Source organism: Engystomops pustulosus, chromosome 3 (assembly GCF_040894005.1).
Source record: "Engystomops pustulosus chromosome 3, aEngPut4.maternal, whole genome shotgun sequence".
Taxonomy (NCBI): domain Eukaryota; kingdom Metazoa; phylum Chordata; class Amphibia; order Anura; family Leptodactylidae; genus Engystomops; species Engystomops pustulosus.
Genome location: NC_092413.1, coordinates 132,282,155 through 132,300,805, shown reverse-complemented (window position 1 = coordinate 132,300,805; position 18,651 = coordinate 132,282,155). Strand labels below are relative to the sequence as shown.

Sequence of the window (18,651 nt, the reverse complement as noted above, 5' to 3'; positions counted from 1 at the left end):
TGAGTGGCTCTTGAGGAAATGCTTTGTTCCCCAATCTTGCTCATTAGTTTTTGATTTGGGGTAAGGGGTGGGGGGCAGCTGTATCTTTTATTATATCCCCCTATTAACAAAGAGGGAAGAGGAGTATAAATCTAAATCCAAGGCTCCTCCTTCAAGAAACTGCATCATGTGTAATGCGGAGCTCTCTGACTGATTATAAAAAACCTGTATATAAAGACAATGTTGACAAATTAATGCGAGAGGAGAAAGTACTTTCATGGGCAAATTGAGATCTCTTGTCCAAAATGAAGTTAAAAACATGATTGATTTTTAGGAAAATGTTCCTCCTGATGTAGGAAAACAAAGTATCACTGAGCCTCTTTCCGTTACTGATGATCAAGACGTTGCCTCATGTTTCTATCAAGATAATCTAGATAGAGATCAAGTTCTAGGAAGTCCAGAAAAAAAAAAAAAACTGACCGAGCCCATCTAATGATAAAAGAAAAAAACATATCAAGATCCAAAGGTTGTTAGAGATGCTCTTGACATAAATAGCCCATAGACACCAAGTCCATTCAAGATGAAATGTCCAGGTGTCTAAAATCTCTGGAAAGATCCAGAGAAAAGGGTATCTGTATTAAAAGGATTATGGAAGCGACTACTCTTTAGGAATACTATTCAAAATTTTTGTTTTGTCTTCTGTAAAGTAACGTACAAACAGATTAAAAAACAGATCTACCTTTTTATGACGCAATTCAGTTGAATGGACAAAATCGTTTTAAAAAAGACTTGGGAGTCAGGCATGTTAAACATAAAGGCTACCTCGATAGCTAGGACTGTTATAATAATCTCTAAAATTATCTGAACCCATTTAGCCATTATAAAACTTATTATAAGACTTGCCTCTATTTAAATCAGTGCTTCAGCTGAATGCGTAAGATTTTCAGTGAAAGAGGGAGCTCTATCCAATCTCTGACCCAATGAGATGGGTGATTTTCATTTCAAAACAAGACTTTACGGGATTCCACTTACAGGAGAGTTTCTCTATGGCCCCGACCTGGACCTCAAAAAAGGATTTCCAGAACCCACACAAGACTTCCTCCTTTCGTGCATCCCATAACAAAAATTCTTCATATAGAGCGAAAGGCAATCAAGGATGCTGGAGCTATCCCAAAGGAGCAAAGGGCAGGGGAAATCTTCAGAACCAGAGTAGCTCAAATGCCTGGATCCTGAAAAGTCAACGTTAAAATCTTAAGGACTTTCAAACGATGTAATCGCTGTCATACATGTAAGTAGAAAATCGGTGACCACTATTTACTTAAAACCAGGAAAATATTTAGTTTCCTTAAGTACACCAGTACTTTCTTTCCAATCTTTACGTATTAGTCAACAAATCCTTGCATTCCTACAAGCTGTATTGGTGAAAGTATTAAAAACCGGCACACGAAAAGTCAAGATTTTGTCTCTTGGTGTCCTCTTCGATACCTCTCTAGTAGAATATAGGTGTGTAAGAAGGTTTATTAACCCCTTCCCGACATTTGACGTACTATTACTGCATGGCGGGAGGTGTATTCCCACAATATGCAGTGATAGTACGTCAAACTCCTGGCCCCGGCTCCTGAACTGCTGACTGCGGCATGCTAGGGTCATTTAACTGGATTCGGACCCCCCCCCCCCCCGCGCAGCGCTTACGGGGGGGTCCCGCTGCTCCGATCGCAGCCCCGGGACTGCCAGTGCCCGGGGCTGCGCGATCTCCTTCCAGGTGCCGGGTCCGTGCCTTCAGGCAGGACCCGGCTGTGACACACTGAGCATGCGCAGTAACCTGTAAAAGTAAAGAAAAAAAGTTAAAAACACTAAATAAACACACTTTTTAATAAAAATAATTAATTAAATATAGTTAGTCCCCTAAACGCAAACATTCCCTATACACATCTAATAAAGTAAAATACCTGAAAATCACCAAAACCCCCCACATATTTGGTATTGCCGCATCCGTAACAATCTGTACAATAAGTCAGAAACCTTATTGAACCCGTACGGTGAACACTGTAAAAACAAAACCCGAAAAACTCGCCAAAAATATAAATTTTCATAAAATCTCTTCACAAAAATGTTCTAAAAAGTGATCAAAAAAAGTTATGTGCACCAAAATGGTACCAATTGAAAGGACGAATTTCAAATTTTGTGGAGCGTTTTGGTATTTTATCCACTGAGAATTTGTACATTTTATGAAAAACACATTCATTTAGCCAAAAAAGGGTTTTGTTTGAACCCCTGTAAACCAATTAAAGGGTTAACAAACTTCATAAAAGTTGTTTTACGTACGTTGAGGGGTGTAGTTTCTACAATGGAGTAATTTATGGGGTTTTACTTTATTTAGGCCTTTCAAAGTGACTTGAAACCTGAGCAGGTCCCTCAATAGCAGGATTTTGCGTTTTTTATGAAAATGTGAAAAATTACACCTGACGTTCAAATCCCCATAACATCCTACAAAAATTAGAGTATGTATAAAAAACCATATCCACATAAAGTAGACATTCTGTGAATGTTAGTTAAGTTTTTTGGTGTTATGACTCGTGTGTGGAAAAAGTAGAACATTTTGATTTTTGAAAATTGCTAATTTTTCCAAATTTTCACCAAATATCTGATTTTCTCATAAATAAATGCAAAACATACCACCAATTTTTTTTTAACTAACATGAAGTACAATGTGTCACGAGAAAACAATTTCAAAATCACTTGGATATATTAAAGCGTTCCGAAGTTATAACCATTTATAGTGTCAGAGGGCAGATTTGAAAAAATGGGCCGTGTCAGGAAGGGGAAAAGGTGGCTTCGGCGTTAAGGGGTTAAAGCCTCCACTAGACTTGGACCTAGCCTTCGAGATTACTACCGCCAGAATACTGGGGGAAATTAAAGTCCTATCCATAAATGAACCTTATCTTAAATAATCAGATGACTGCATTTTATTAATGATTGACTCTAATTTTCTACCTAAAAAATTATCTTTCCATCATTCTGTCAAAATCCAAAATCTTCATGGGAGGCTGTGTGGCATTCCTTAGATGTGAGATGCATGGTACTTGGTTATTGTGAAATAATCAAAACTTGGCATATGCAAAGCTACCTCTTGGACCATTTTGACTTTTGCCAAACATTATCACCTTGACTTACAAACAGCAAGAGAATAATTTTTTTGGTAAAAGATATTCAAGGTGGTGGCCACCCTCTCATCCATTCATCTGGTACGTTTATTTTCCAACCCTATAATTCTTCAGTGATGTATACAGGCGGTCCCCTACTTAAGAACACTCGACTTACATACGACCCCTAGTTACAAACGGACCTCTGGATATTGTTAATTTATTGTACTTTAGTCCTAGGCTACAATAAACAGCTGTAACAGTTATTACATGTGTCTGTAATGAAGCTTTAGTGTTAATCCTGGTTCTTATGACAACCCAACATTTTTAAAATCCAATTGTCACAGAGACCAAAAAAGTTTCCCACCCCCCAAACGACTGGTAAGTCCTAGCTGCCGTATTATGGACTGTCTCCATTTTCACATACTTTACCTTGCCCTAACATGATCTACTCAAGTGACTTGATTCCCATCCCTGACTGCCTGATCATCCATTACTCTCATATAATCCATTCTATTTCTCCATTCTTGAAGCTTAGGTGGATCTTTATTTTTCCAATTATACAGAATCTATTTACTTGCCATCAACAACCCTTTCATAGCTTCCCATATTCCTTTTTTTGTACCAATTACACCAATTCTGGTTCCAAGAATACAATTCTTGGCATTATATGGTACTATGCATCCAGTAGATACTCTTTATGCCTTGAAGTATGGATTCCCAGTATCGCACCAGTTTTGGGCATCGCCACATCATGTGTATTAGGTCAGCATCTATCAGTTCACATTTTGGACATTTTTCTTTTATATAGTACACTTTATGAGTCAAGAATATTTAAGATATCCTATATGACTAGTTCTTCTTGTACATTTGATCATACATAATGAGTCATTCCACTCCTCTTCTGACAGTTCAGGTAGATCTTTTTTCCACTTCTCATAACAGTATGGGGCCTTACACTTTAATTTTTCGTTATCCAAACTGTTACACAATTTATAGATCAGACCTTTAGAATCATTGTGAGATCTAAGTATATTAAGGAGGGGGTATCGTACCTCCCTAGAATCCACCCTCATTAGCGACGCACCAAAGGCATACCTGAGCTGAGCATATTGTAACCAATCCCCACTCTCCATCCCAGTTTGTTGGGACAATTCTGCCAAGGTTTTAAATCTATTCCCTTACCTGGTGTAGTTATTTTCACTGGAGAGGCATGCAGAGGAGGGATTTTTAACTTCTTCCTGTCCCTACAGAGGTCATCCTCCATGTGGGGTTGTCGCTGTGAACTAATGGAAACCAAGTTACCTGCGAGTCTAATTCTTCATTTTTAAAGAGTTGAATAACACTAGAAAGTCAGTAATATGTTCCCTGGAATAATAACAAAAAAAATGCATCTCCCTGTAGGAAAAATAAATTGGTTTTCACTTTAACAAATGTAAATGTAATCACTATTATTGCATCTCTACCACAAATGAAGGTCCTCGGTTTCCTTAGTATATTGAAATGACTTGAGCTGTAGCAAGCAGAGGGCTAGTCTATACAGGCAAAAGACAAGTTTATCCTAGTGTCTTTCTCTCCGCATATAAAACAGGGCTTATATATTCTGTGGAAATCCTCTGGTGCTCTGAAAGTACGTTAAACAACTGTACTTACATCCTGGAATCAATAAGTCTGACAACTGTCGGGGTGATTAACCTTTTCTAAATTCCGTTTTCCTCCAGACTTTTTCACTACTTGGTGACTTGTCATCTTAGCGGTAGTAATCCTAGGCATTGAGTTACCTTTATCATAATTCTGCCATGTATCAGTTAAAAAAAAAAAAACAACAAAAAAGCAGTTGACCACCATTCTAGCTGCTATTACATTTAGGTAGGCGTTTCTTCCACAGTATTTCTTTTCCAATAACTTGTAAGAATGTCGTTTTCATGTTTGCGGCCAGCCATACATCACTCAGCTTATTGAGTTTCTAGTGCTCCTTGGTGTTTGTATTCCAGTGCAACATTTCTGTACCAGAAGTTATATTTTTCTGTTCGGTGTCAAAAGCTATGAAGTATCAATTCTATTTTTAATGAGTTTGTTTTCATTTTAATTTAGAATTTTGAAAAAAAAAAAGTCTTGAGACTTCACTGTCTACATTGTATGAGCGCAGCATGCCCTTCTTTCTGTCCCGATAAAAGACAAAGCTCAGATTATATAGTTTTGATCCATGGAGCTACAGATTTTTGGAAATGTGCAACAGTTGTAATTGCTTTATAATACATGCTCATTGTTATAGAGTGTGTTATCTGATAAGGTTATGAGCTGCCAGGAAGAATTCATATCTGCAGGTCTGCTGCAAGCTCATAGCAAATTGCCAACATTATGAGTTTTTTTTTCTTCTCCTCCTTGTGGGATTTCTCAGATGTTTATGCAATCATTTACGGCTTTATTGCAAGCTAGGCAATAAAGAGGGAAAGAATCCAATTACTTTATGCACAATGCTTACAATTCCTATTTAATGAGAGCAAACGAAGACTTTTTTGTTCAGAAGGCATATAGGAATTACAAGCGCTAGTGAGTAAATTGGAAATGACTGTGAGTGGAAAAAGAATAATCAAGTACTCAATAAACCCAACTGTCGGCTACTCTGCTTCAGGGTGCAGCCTTATCGAACTCTTTCACGTGGAGTCCTATGGCAAGAGATTGCCATTAGCGGCCTCTTTATCTCAAGTTTAGATTTGTATGAAAATTAATAAATAATCTAAACAATGTTCTGACAAATCAGCAAGTGCAGCATGGTCTGCATGATTTATTTACTAAAGCGGCTCCTTTGATACCTATGCAGTTAATCCCATTTCATAAGCAATAAATTGATATGCATTTCTCATTACCAAAGTATATACTGGAACACATTCCCCCCAAAACCTAAATGTTTTAGCTGTGAAGACTTATTGATAGTCAGAACAATTCAATCAATTAATAGGCCAGGACTTAGATATTCTGGGCCTAATTGTATTGTTCAGAGCATGAATAAAGTTCACTGTCAAAACAAATAGGTTCTTGTTGGTGCACCAGTCCTATGATACACATGAAGTATCTCATTCACAGACACGCTGCAGGGACCGCCAGCATCAGGAGTGTGACATCATTATACAGGCTGTCAGTCATGTGTATAGGAGTATCTCATACACACAGGCTGCAGGGTTGTGGCCACCAGAACCAGGAAGCACAAAGAGGCAGCTAACAGCAGGAGTGTGACATAATTATACAGGCGGTCAGTCATATGCATAGGAGTATCTCATACAAACCGGCTGCAGGGGTGTGGCCACAGAACCAGGATTGCAGGTTTTTAAATAAAAAATATGGAGGACTGATTAATGTCCACCCACTCTGACTGCAGCGGCGCCATTCTATTGATACTCCCTCTTCATCCTTTCAAGCCTCCAGATTTAACTCTAGCAAAAGTGATTCTTTTCTGTTCATTTGCATTTGACTTTGGATGTGATGTTGGATGGATGTAATGCAGAGGGTGCTGTAAATTTAGTGGTAAAGATGACAGGTTAAGTTCAACCCCTAACCAACATGTGACTTAATAGTACGTCGCATGCCGGGTGTGAATCCATGGAGAGGGCTCACGGGCTGAGCCATTTCCATAGCCGGTAAGTCTTTGCTGCATATTGATCGCTGCTGGCAAAGCTGCCTGAGGCTTGGGGGAAAAAAAGCGCATGGGCTCCACCAATCGTTGCCCCCCCCATGATGTCATGACCTCTCGTTTTAACCATTTCATTACAATGAGGACGAAAATCCCCATATACCACTATACTGTGGTATGGAAGTATATGATCCTAGGGTTAAAGCATTCTAGGGAGTCTGAAAAATTAGTAAAAATAAAAAGTTAAAAAAAAAAATTATAATTAAAAATCCCTAAAAATTCAAATCCCCCCCCCCCCTTTCCCTATAACTGATATAAATAAACAGTAAAAATCATAAACACATTAGGTGTTCGCCACATCCGAAAATGCCCGATCAAAATGTAATAGTTTTTCGCTGCGTTTAACCCGGTCGTGGTAAATGGCGCCCAAAGTCGAAAACGGCACTATAAAAAGTAATGAAAAGGCTGTACAGTCCTAAAAATGGTAGTATTAAAAACGTCAAGTCACAAAAAATGACACCACCCCCAGCTCCATACACCAAAGTATCAAAAAGTCAGAAAATGGCAAAGTTTTTTTTTTTTTTTTGTAAATGTATGAAAACCTATACAAATTTGGTAGCCCCGTAATTATACCCATCCAAAGAATAAAGTAGACATGTCATTTGGGGCGCATAGTGAAATCCGTAAAATCCAAGCCCACAAGAAAATGGTGCAAATGCTTTTTTTTTTTTTTTAACCAATTTCGCTGCATTTGTAATTTTTTTCCCCCACTTTCCAGTGCACGGCATGGAAAATTATTTACCACCATTTTGAAGTGCAATTTGTTATGCAGAAAACAAGCAGTCACACAGCTCTGTACATCAAAAAATAAAAATGTGACATATTTTTGAAGGTGGGAAGTGAAAAATGAAATGTAAAAACATGGGGAGTTAAGAATGTTTAATATTGATAGCTTGGAATACAAGTTTAGGTATCCTTTGTCCAGTCCTTAATTTTAATTTTTTTAATGTAGATTCTTATCTCCTAAATTGTATTACTTTTATGGTTCTCAATCTTGTGCATGTTTTGCTGTCTATCTTGCTTGTTTGTTGTCATTTTCTTCTGATGGATTTGAGCTGAGTTGTAAGATGCACAGTGGAAGTTCTCACTGCACTGTACTTATATACGGTAATACAGCTTTGTGAACACGGCCTTCAGAGCTATGCTTATGAGGACAGCCTGTCAGTAGATGACACTGGAAGCATGGCTTGTCATTCACACTCCCAAAGAGTAAAACGAGTGAATGAAAGATGAGTAGATGATTTTGCTGCATTTGATATCATTCCTCCTTTACCACAAGGAACTGTCTTTTACTGTACAATTTATTCTGACAAACATAAATTTCATATAACGCACCAAAAATAGGCAACAAAAATAAAATGTTGGCTTAATTATGATTAAGATATATACTCCTTTCATATAGGGGTGTGTGTGTGTGTGTATAATATATACATATTATACACACACTCCCCTATATGAAAGCAATATATATATATGTATATATATATGTATATATGTATGTATGTGTATATATATATATATATATATATATATAATATATGTATGTATATATATGTATGTGTGTATATATATATATGTATGTATGTATGTATGTGTCAGATATAGCATGTATATGCATATAGGAAATAAAAAGAAGTTTTAATTTAAAAAGAGGGAAAAAATGTTTGAAAATAAATGCTTATCACCTCCTCTCCTGCACCTTCACATATAGGATAGGTTCCAGCATCTTACATGTTTAGGGGTTGTCCAGCAGTTGAAAAACATGGCTGCTTTCTTCTTTAAATCGTGCCATACCTGACCATGGTTTTGCAGCCCTGCTGTAAAGAAGTGAATGGCACTTAGTTCTGGTAGCGCGCACTACTCATGAAGAAAGCAGCCAGGTTTTTGAACCCCAAACCAATTACCCCAATTACAGCATGCAATTTTTTTTTTACTTGCCTGCACACCAAGCCGATGGATCCACAAAAAATGGACAAACATAGTATTGATATGTCATGACAATTACAGTTTGGTGATGCTTTTAGTGGGGAAGAAGGGATTCCTTGCAACATATATCCCTATGATGCTGGGTGTCTCTTCCACATCACTATGGTCAATCCGTGCTGTTTACTGTTTGTTAATAATAATCATGTTATGTTCCTTTTCTGGGAAAAATGCTGAATTCACACGACTGTATGTTGAATGTATGTACGGCCGCAAGGTTGCAGCCATACATGCGTTCCCCATAGACGGAAATGGCTGCACAGAGCGATGCACACGTGCGGCACCGTACTGCTCCATACACAGGAAAAATATGGGACATGTGCTATATTTCCCCCTGTGTGCACGGCCGTTCGCTGTGCATCTCTGTGGAGAGGAGAGCGGTCACCCCTCCATAGCGCTGGATTTATACCCGCCCGGCTATAGCCTGGCACGCATACAGGGGTGTGAATCCAATCGAAGACTTGTTTGGCAGGTGTCCATTGCGAATTATTTATATAACAGATTTATGCAACCACATTTTCTCTGGGGGAAAAATTCTGTTAAAAAAAAAAACAGAGAAAAAAAAAAAATCTTATGATAAATTGTAAAATACTACTTCTAAGTTTTTGTTCTTCAAATATGTTTTTAGCAAGACTCTCTTCACTGTTATTTCCTGGGGATCAGATCTAGGCAAAGCATAGAAATTAACCTGCTTTGTATAGGGCTTTGTTTCACATAGTCATGTTAAAAGACCAGTTACCCGCAGAGGACATTAATAGAAATATTTTAATGTTTTCTTAGAAGTGCATTCTTTGTGTGGTCATACTGGGTAATGGACGTCTGAGTAAAGACATTACATTTAGAATGTTTTAAAAGAAATGAGGTTAATGTATCCCCAATAACACAGTATGCGGTACAGAATAGAAGCAGTCTCAGAAAGTCTTGAATACTAGATTCTCTGCACTTTTGTTAAATGAAATAAATGCAGAGTCTAGTAGTCTAGTTGTCATTGTGACTGGTTATTTGCCTCCTCTTATTGTAGAAGATGATTCTTTTGTTTTTTGCTTCAGACTAAATCCAAAAATATCTGGGTACCATATTTTATTAGTTCATACGAAAGGTGAGTTCTGGACTGAAAAGGCCAACGCTGGTGACATTCATCCTTCTTTTGATATGTGACAAAACAAATAATTCTTCACGGATGAGTTTTCCTACATACCATGCTGGACTGTGAGGGATAGTGTATTATTTCAACAGCAAAGTGTTAAAGTATTTTGATAAAATCTAATATATATGAAAAGCCTAAGGCTTGTACTAAAGGCACCTTTGACCTGCTGGACGGATTTCCTTGCTGTTAAATGATGAAACATCTTTTCTTTGCCCAGGATTCTGCTGTCTTTGCTAGCACTATAGCTTCAACAGATTAATTTCTTTACTTTTTTCTACTCATCTGTTTTTATATTTTAATGAGAGCCTGATGTATGAAAAATGCATTTTAGTCTACTTGCAGCATATTGTGGTTGAACAGATTGAAATATAGGTGTGTAGGGAAATATTCAGTATAACTGGTCTGCTCTTTCTATGTTGACTTGTCACTAGGGTACAGCTGGCTCCCAGTTGGAGTGGCCATCGTCTGCCAGGCAGCTGATTTCAGATCCTTGACGGGGGAAAATAATCAAATGCAAATGTCTTTAAGTCACACATGCAAGTGATAATGAGAGCAGCACAGGTAGATGTATATCTGCCTTCTCACTCTCCATTTTATGTTGATGTCAAATCTTTGAGAGACTGAATGCCCCAACAACCTCCAAAACTCATGTGTTTATTGCAAGGTGCCAACACGGAAGCAATGTATTGTTAACTGCCTTGCCGAAACTGTATCAGAGTCCTGAGTTTACCAATATGGCTAAAATGTGGAGGGGAAAATTTGTATCATCATTGTAACACCCATTCATGGTCCCACTGAACAGGGCGAATCGCGGGGCCCACAGCAGGAGCTCCAAAAATAATCTGGCCCTCTCCAAACCTACATTTTCAGGGAGCACATTATGTGTCATGTCCTGGGTTGTCCAAAAAAGGAAAGGGTATGCACAGCTAAATGACAAATAATGCTTACACACTCTAGTATGCAATAATCGTATCCAAAAAACGGAAGTGTACCATGTATGAACCAAAAAGATCATAAAAAGAACAATCTTTATTTCTATCAAATGCAGACAAGCACAGATACTGTACATATACGTTCTAAGAGCAATTAAAAAGTACCAACATGCACTCAACACAAATGAAAAACAGACGGTTTCGTAACACCACTGAATCCCCTAGCCCTGGACATAAAACAGTCTGGTAGTTGCTGGCCGTTTGTATGCAAATGAATGACAATAGATAGGCACCCAACTCAGGAAAATATTGTAGAAGATGTACTCCTCCTTGGTATGCAACAAAAAGATCACCTTTTTCGATAAGTAGCCACATGAGCCAGTCTCATGAGAGCTATAACAATGCGGTCAAAAACCAAACCTAACACATAACAGATAAAATTCCTTTAAAAGGTTTAACCTACGCAAATCCCAAGGTACCTGGCCACATAAATACCAAGGACCAAGTGTGAAGCAACAAATACAGACCCTGACTGGGGTGGTAGGCTCCTCATGCGTATAGTCACACAGGCGATTTTTCTCAGGGGTATGAAGCCATTCAAAAATTGAGTTACCTTTTTATATGTCTCTCTCCTTCATCTACCCAGTGACTACAGCTGCAAAATCAAAATGGGTAGTATGAGAATAAACAGGAAATAATACATAGGCAATAGGAACTCATGCATGGCAGTATCATAGGAGCTCCTAGTGATTGGTATACAGAAAAATGGAGCCGGACAGGAAGTGCCATGTAATAAGACATTGGAGCACCAAAAATGGTGTCAAGTCTCTAAAATGGCGGCTGGACTTGCAATAGAAATAAGTAAGCTAACAGATAACTGATGCCAGTGATACATTACAGAACAGGCGCAGCCCTGCCAAGGGTGATGTGGTATAATTACACATACACAAAAAAAGTGCTCACAAAATAATTTTTTTCTTCTTCCTTTTAAACTATAATACATACTAAATAAGTGCAATAAAAGTGCACAGAAACCCCAAATATAGAAGAATGGGTGAAATGAATCTATCCGGTGGGTCCCCCAAATTGTCTCAATGTCAAGAATCTGCTCCAACTTATTAGTTATCATAAGTTCATGCACAAGGCGCAAAACAATTCAAATTAGGAATCTAGAAAAGTGGCCAATAAAGTCAAAAAACTTTTATATAAATGATATATATGTATCTGTAACTCCTGATGGGACAAATTTGAATCCTAATGTAATCGGTATTAAGCATTAATTAATGCATTAACCCATCTCGCAGTGTGGGTAAATGGGCAAGTAAATATAAGTCTTTAATAATTTAATAGAACCGTAAGGTCCTCAGAAGTCCTTTAAAACGGACCAGCCAGATAATCAAATAAGGAGTTAATTAAAGTATATGGTGAAAAATTGTCAAAAAGGCACCACACGATCCCTTGCACTTAACAGGCAGAAGATCTCCTACACTTCCATGATGTTAATCTCCAGGAGAGGAACATAGATAAGCTTGCCATTCTCCACGCTTTTGAGCCATTCAGCTATGAACGACCTGGGTTTCCTGGAACTGCAGGGGGGTGCCTTGAGTCATGTCTTGCAAACTCTTAGTTGGGGCAACCGCCTCAGTGCACACTTAGAGGGATCAGAGTGCCACCTAGGTTTACTACAACTGCTCTAGTGGATCAGTTATGTCCTTCTTTATAGAGAAACAAGTTTCTTGCACTTGAAAAAAAGTGGTGGTTATCAAAGTCTTTTTATATGGCCAAATCTCCTAAATACCGGTGTTTGCCAAAACCCATCCTCTCACTTCTCCTGTTCACACTGGCGCAATTGGTGTGATGACCTCATCAAGCCACCAGCATCCCATACTGGAAGCCACAGAAACTTTGACGTTTGGAGCTGAGATATAAATAAATTACAAGTTATACAGCATCTTATCCTATAATCCTTTACATGAATCTGGTTAGTTTATCCTTCTGTATAAGGTGTGTACTAGCTGCTTTTCACTTACATATGACAGATTTGTTTCCTGAAAGGATGCACGCTGGATACATTCTCATTACTCTGCAACAAATGCTTCATTACTACCGTAATCAAAATCTATAAAATGCATATTTATATTAAAAACTTTATGCAACGCTTTATACAAATTGCATGTTATTTTTGGCAATAACGTGGTATACTTAAAGTGGTAAATGTGCCACTGTCCGTATATGTAGCGCTATTCTGGAAAGCACTTTTTTCCAGACATAAACATATAATATAACACATATTCTGCTGTTACAGTTCTTGTATAATCTAAAAATAAATGTTATGAAATAAGTACTGCTCAATGCTCAGATTTATCTGTTTTGTATCAGTTGATTTTGGAGCTTTATTATAAAGATGACCGCTAATGGAAAAGTAGCTATTGTACGCTGCTTCATGCATCAACCCCCTCATTGGTTCAGTGTAATAAACCGTACAGCTGTACAATCCTATAAAATCATTACCTGGAAATGGAACATTATATGGCTTTTGTGCTGTGTTCAGTTGTAGGCACTCATAATGGTATGAGGGAGAAGATCAGTCTTTTCAGTATAAAAATTCACAACTGTGCAGGTGAGTTGCACTCATAAATAATTCAGTGCAGTCACCGCTTTTTTTATAGCTACACATTTTCCAGCAAAACTGTAGAGAGTCAGGACTTGGCTTCCTATAAAACACATTCGCATAATGAAGTTTTGTGAGTCCTTTGCTTAACAGTCCTTTGCCGCTCATTCACTTTATTTATTCATGATTTAATACAGTAAAACATAAGCTTCCTGGTTGAGAAGATTCAGCTGTTCGTTGTTATCTTCCATTATTTTATACCAAACCTTTCTATTCCATTTTTGTTATGCTAGTCAGGTTTTATTATAAAATTGCAAACACTTGTGTACACATGGCTCTTTTGTTGGGTCAGATAAAACAACTTATAGGCATAGCAGCAGGGAGAGGGCCCACAGTGTCAGGGAGCTCGGCACCACACCAGGCATGCTAAAGAATGGAAGATGTGCACATTGTACAGCATAATATCTATGTAACAGTACTAGAGATGAGCGAGTATACTCGTCCGAGCTTGATGCTCGTTCGCGTATTAGCATACTCGGAACGGCTCGTTGCTCGGACGAGTATTTCCCCTGCTCGAGATCGAGCATTTAATTAAGAAAAGACAGTGAAGAACAGTGAATAATACAATTAAAACAGTCAACACAGGATCATTTAAGTGAAGAACACATTGCAGATGTTCTGAACATCTGCTAACTTAGCCGATGACACAAGTGCCGAACGGTGGAGGAGCAAGGGCTAGAGCGAAACGGAACGGAAATCACTGAGCGGAGGCTGAAGTGGAGTGGAGCAAGGGCTGGAACGGGCATGGAAGAGCAGAGCAGGGGTTGGAACGGGCATGGAGGAGAGAAGCGGGGGCTGAACTGGAGACTGATCACATCACAGCCCGAGCACAGAAAGAACACAGTGAAGAACACATTGCAGATAACACATCTGCTAACTTATCGGAAGACGCGCGCGCCGAACGGTGTTCTTAACAATAGTATGTGAAGAACATTATGTGTGAAGAACACATTGCAGATGTATGGAAACATCTGCAATGTGTTCTTCACACATGTTCTTCACACTACGGTGTTCTTAACAATAGAATGTGAAGAACTTTATGTGTGAAGAACACATTGCAGATGTATGGAAACATCTGCAATGTGTTCTTCACACATATTGTTCTTCACATACTATTGTGACTAACACCGTTCGGCGCACGTGTTTTCCGATAAGTTGGCAGATGTACGGAACATCTGCAATGTGTTCTTCACTGTGTTCTTTCAGTGAAAAATGCTCGAGTCTCCCATTGACTTTAATGGGGTTCGTTATTCAATACGAGCACTCGAGCATCGGGAAAAGTTCGACCCGAGTAACGAGCATTCGAGCATTTTAGTACTCGCTCATCTCTAAACAGTACACATCTTCCACATTAAACAGCAGGCAGCTCAGATAAGAAATGTTGGGGAAGGGGACAGTAGGATGGCCGGACTACAAATCTTTCATCTTCTTCTTGCCGTCTACTTCCCCCATATGGTCAGCAACTTGTGGACCCCGAGATAAGAAGACTGCCAGGCTGTGAGTACATACATTTGTGTGTGGTCTGGCACCAATGCATTTCCCACACTAGACTTGTGCTTGAGTTGATAAGTCGCACACAATTTCTGCAGAAAATCTGGATTTTATGTGTATGCAAATAGGGAAATATTCAGTACACTATGATCTCAGGTTGGTTTAGATAGAATATAATACAACCCAAAGCTTTCCAGTAAAACGTGGTGATGAATCATTGACCTTGACATATTTCCAAGCTTAATAAGCAAATGAAGATTTCCGTAGAATGTGGCAGAAATCAACATATGCATCCGACGCAGAAGTCAATTTTTAGTGGCAACATTGATTAGTGGATCTATCGATTACGGGGTTATGTTGCTGACATTGTACGCAGGACCACATACAGTGGGGATTCGTCAAACATATAAGTCGTAATTTGTGAGGGCAGAAATTGGATTCTGTTAACCGGTGTAGTTGTCAAATTAAAACTGATTTAGTCTTGGTAATAATAGTGCCAGTATCTGCAATCTCCTGGCCATTCCTTTTTGTTTTTATCTCCTACTGTATGGCATTTTCCTATTTTAAAAATCAGAATTTTTTTAATTGTATATTTAATATCTGAATAATTTGGAAACCGGTTGGTCTATGCTGCTAAATTAAAGGCTTAGGTATTTCCTGAGATGCAGCTGCCAAATGTGGAGAGAAAATAAATTTTTGTTCAAATGATTTTATATTTTCAGCTACTGTACTGCAGTTATGAAACGTAAATTGTATTCTGCATTATTGTATAGTCTTGCAGTTGACTGCATTCCTCATTTGTCAGAACATGGCATTTATTATTGTGCTTTGATGGTTTTGATCTTTCATTGGTTTATTTGAGGGTAGATAAGAAAACAGAATTTGGATGTTCTACAATTAGCTGCATCCTTCCACTAATTCAGTGTTTACGTAAGGAAGGAGCATAGACAGAGCCTTAAGAGCATCATGAGACTAAGAGGTCAGGAGCAGTGACAGCAATAATGAAGGCTGGATTTCTTACTTCAGACATTTCAGAACCTTTAATTGCTTAGCTGGGTTAAAGGGCATCTTTCTGCTCTTTCTGTGGCCTTTTACTCCACAGGAGGGTTTTTTTGTTTTCCCCGAGCTTTTTGCTACAAAGCCTTAGTCATAGTTTGACAAGCTCACTGTACCGATCAAGCTCTCCACCTGCCATATCCTCTGAGATGGTGACCTTCAGCTCTTTCATTAACTACCACATAATGCCAAGTTTGTCAAGGTGGATGTGACAAAACCTTGGAGAAAAGAGTTTTGGGCGTCATTGATGTCTGGACGAAATAATAAACCTGATACTTCAGTGCTTGTGTTTACATGAGTAGATGTCTCCATGTACAGAAATGTCAGGTGATACATGCTGCCCTATCTGAGAGCAATATCCACAGATTTCAGAAGCGTGTTTGCAAACAGTGTTTATTCTTTCTTTTGGCTGTGTTTGAACAGTCCACATGGTTATGTTTGAATGTAAGTGATAATGTGTATTTGGACCAAAAAGCAAAAAAAAAAACTAAGCTTGGTTAGTTTGGCTTGGTAAGCCAAGATTTTGATGAAGGTTCAGTTTGTGACACAAGCAGTCCTTTTCTAAAGTCATCGGTATGAACGGACCTTGCACACAGATGACACGGGGGGTCCGTTGTTTGTTGCCAGACATTACACATGTCCATGTGCAGGTAGCCTTTCCTAGCTATATTACAATAATGCCACTAATATTTCATGTGCTTTCCTGTCCCCATTTGGAATTCCATAGATCTTCATTAATGTCTATGGGAGAGTTTCCTAGTTATACTTTGTGACCTGTGCAGAGGTCATTGAGCAGGGAAGGGGAACAGATAAGTTGTGACCATCACCTGGCGCTTCCTATAATAAGAGGTGTTATCTTTCATTCTAATGCTGTCTGTGATAATGAGGCGACTCCTGACAAGTGAACAGAATAAAACATAAGAAAAGCAAGTGTCGGCTATCATTAGGGTTACTGGACCTTGTGCAAACCTATAGGGTTTTATTAGTTAATGAATTAAGTATGCAAACCTCAGTTAAACAGCAAGTAAGATTACATTGCCTTATTCCCTTTAAACATGTTTTTACTATGATGTTTCTAAGCCTCTTTTAAAACAGCAGTTATTTTATTCATGATTGTTAAAATACTACTGTTTAATGTATGCGGCAGGTACTAGTGATATTATAGAATTAGATGGCAAGATTTTTATATATACAGTGATACGCATTTCATGCATTTTCCAACCCTGCATGCAATAATGAACATACCAACTGTGGCATGAAAAGTGATGGTTGTGACAGGATAATTAACACCTGCTTTTATTCAGGTCACTGCTATCAATACCTGCCATCATATTTGGGACACTAGATTTGCATACTTTACATGGTCCACAATAGATGCAGAAACATGGCTCAGTTAATTAATTTTATATACTCTAAGCTTGCTTGATCCTTAGACTGTGTTCTCTCATCTTGTACTGGATTTACATCTGAAATTTTTACACCTGAGGATAATTCTGCAATAATTGTTAGCTTAAAAACACTGCTGATCCATTGAAGAATTGTATTATTCCATTGTGTTCCGTGTATATAGTGCATGCGTTAAAGGTCTTCTCTGGCTTGCCATGCAAAGTTCTGGCACTTAGCAGAATAAATGCATCCAAGCTATGTTTTGTGTGTGCACAGTAGAAGTCTGCATATTTACCTGATGCATGCTAGGAGTAGGATATCTCCCTGCTCTCTTAAATTGGTGGTGTGGAAATCCGTTTAAAGGAACAAAGTGTGATGGCAAGTTTTTATTTGACTGAGACTCTTGCTAGCAGGAACATGCACAATACTATCGTTATGCATTCCCATTCCATCTACAATAGAATGGATCATCTACACTCCAGGTTGCGCATTTTTAAAGATCCAGTCTTCCAACCGATGTTTTAGTATCTTTTGTGCCTAGGTTCACACACATTTAGTTTGTTTTTAGTAGTTTGTCTTTCTATTCTTCATTCTTAGCATATATGCTGCAAGCTTTCCTGGAATATATGTTGAACATGTCCCAAAAACTCGATCTACACACAGCGTAATTGGTTAATGTGGTCCTAGATCCCAACCCACCCCCATGGATTTCTTTGTGTACCATATATGGCATGGTGTGACATATGATAAAGCCATGTACAAGTTTTTCTGGGATATGGAACATGCTTCTAAACAGTCTTACATACTCTACAGGGCCAGAAAGGAAGACGTATGAGGGCGCATTCCTCTATGGACCTTATTATTAATAAACGCTTTGTCTCTCTTTACAGGTTGTGAGAAAAGAACCACAGCTGGAGGTTAAATCCAGCCCAAAGAAAGCCCCAGAAATGACCGTTGATCTCTTAGGACTTGGTAAGTAATAAATAATGAACACTGCCCATTGTTGCATTAAAAAAGGAGCACAGTGAAACCTTTACAGAAGGTGCATCCGGCCTTTATCTTCTATATGCCAAGTGATATTGTTAGCTGTGCTTGAAAGTGGCATGATTAAGTCTGCCGAGAGCCCTCTATTAAAGAAAATGTTTAATAAGGGGGCCTGTATCTGTCAGCAG

General features: G+C 38.5%; 1 protein-coding gene across 2 annotated transcripts in view; it reads left to right on the top strand.

Moving 5' to 3' along the window:
* SMAP1 (small ArfGAP 1) overlaps positions 1–18,651 on the top strand; it is a 150,643-nt gene that overhangs the window by 98,659 nt on the left and 33,333 nt on the right. For both annotated transcript variants that reach the window (XM_072142172.1, XM_072142171.1), the window contains one exon: positions 18,370–18,451. In XM_072142172.1, the coding sequence (XP_071998273.1) occupies positions 18,370–18,451 (82 nt within the window). The remainder of the gene's footprint in view (positions 1–18,369; positions 18,452–18,651) is intronic.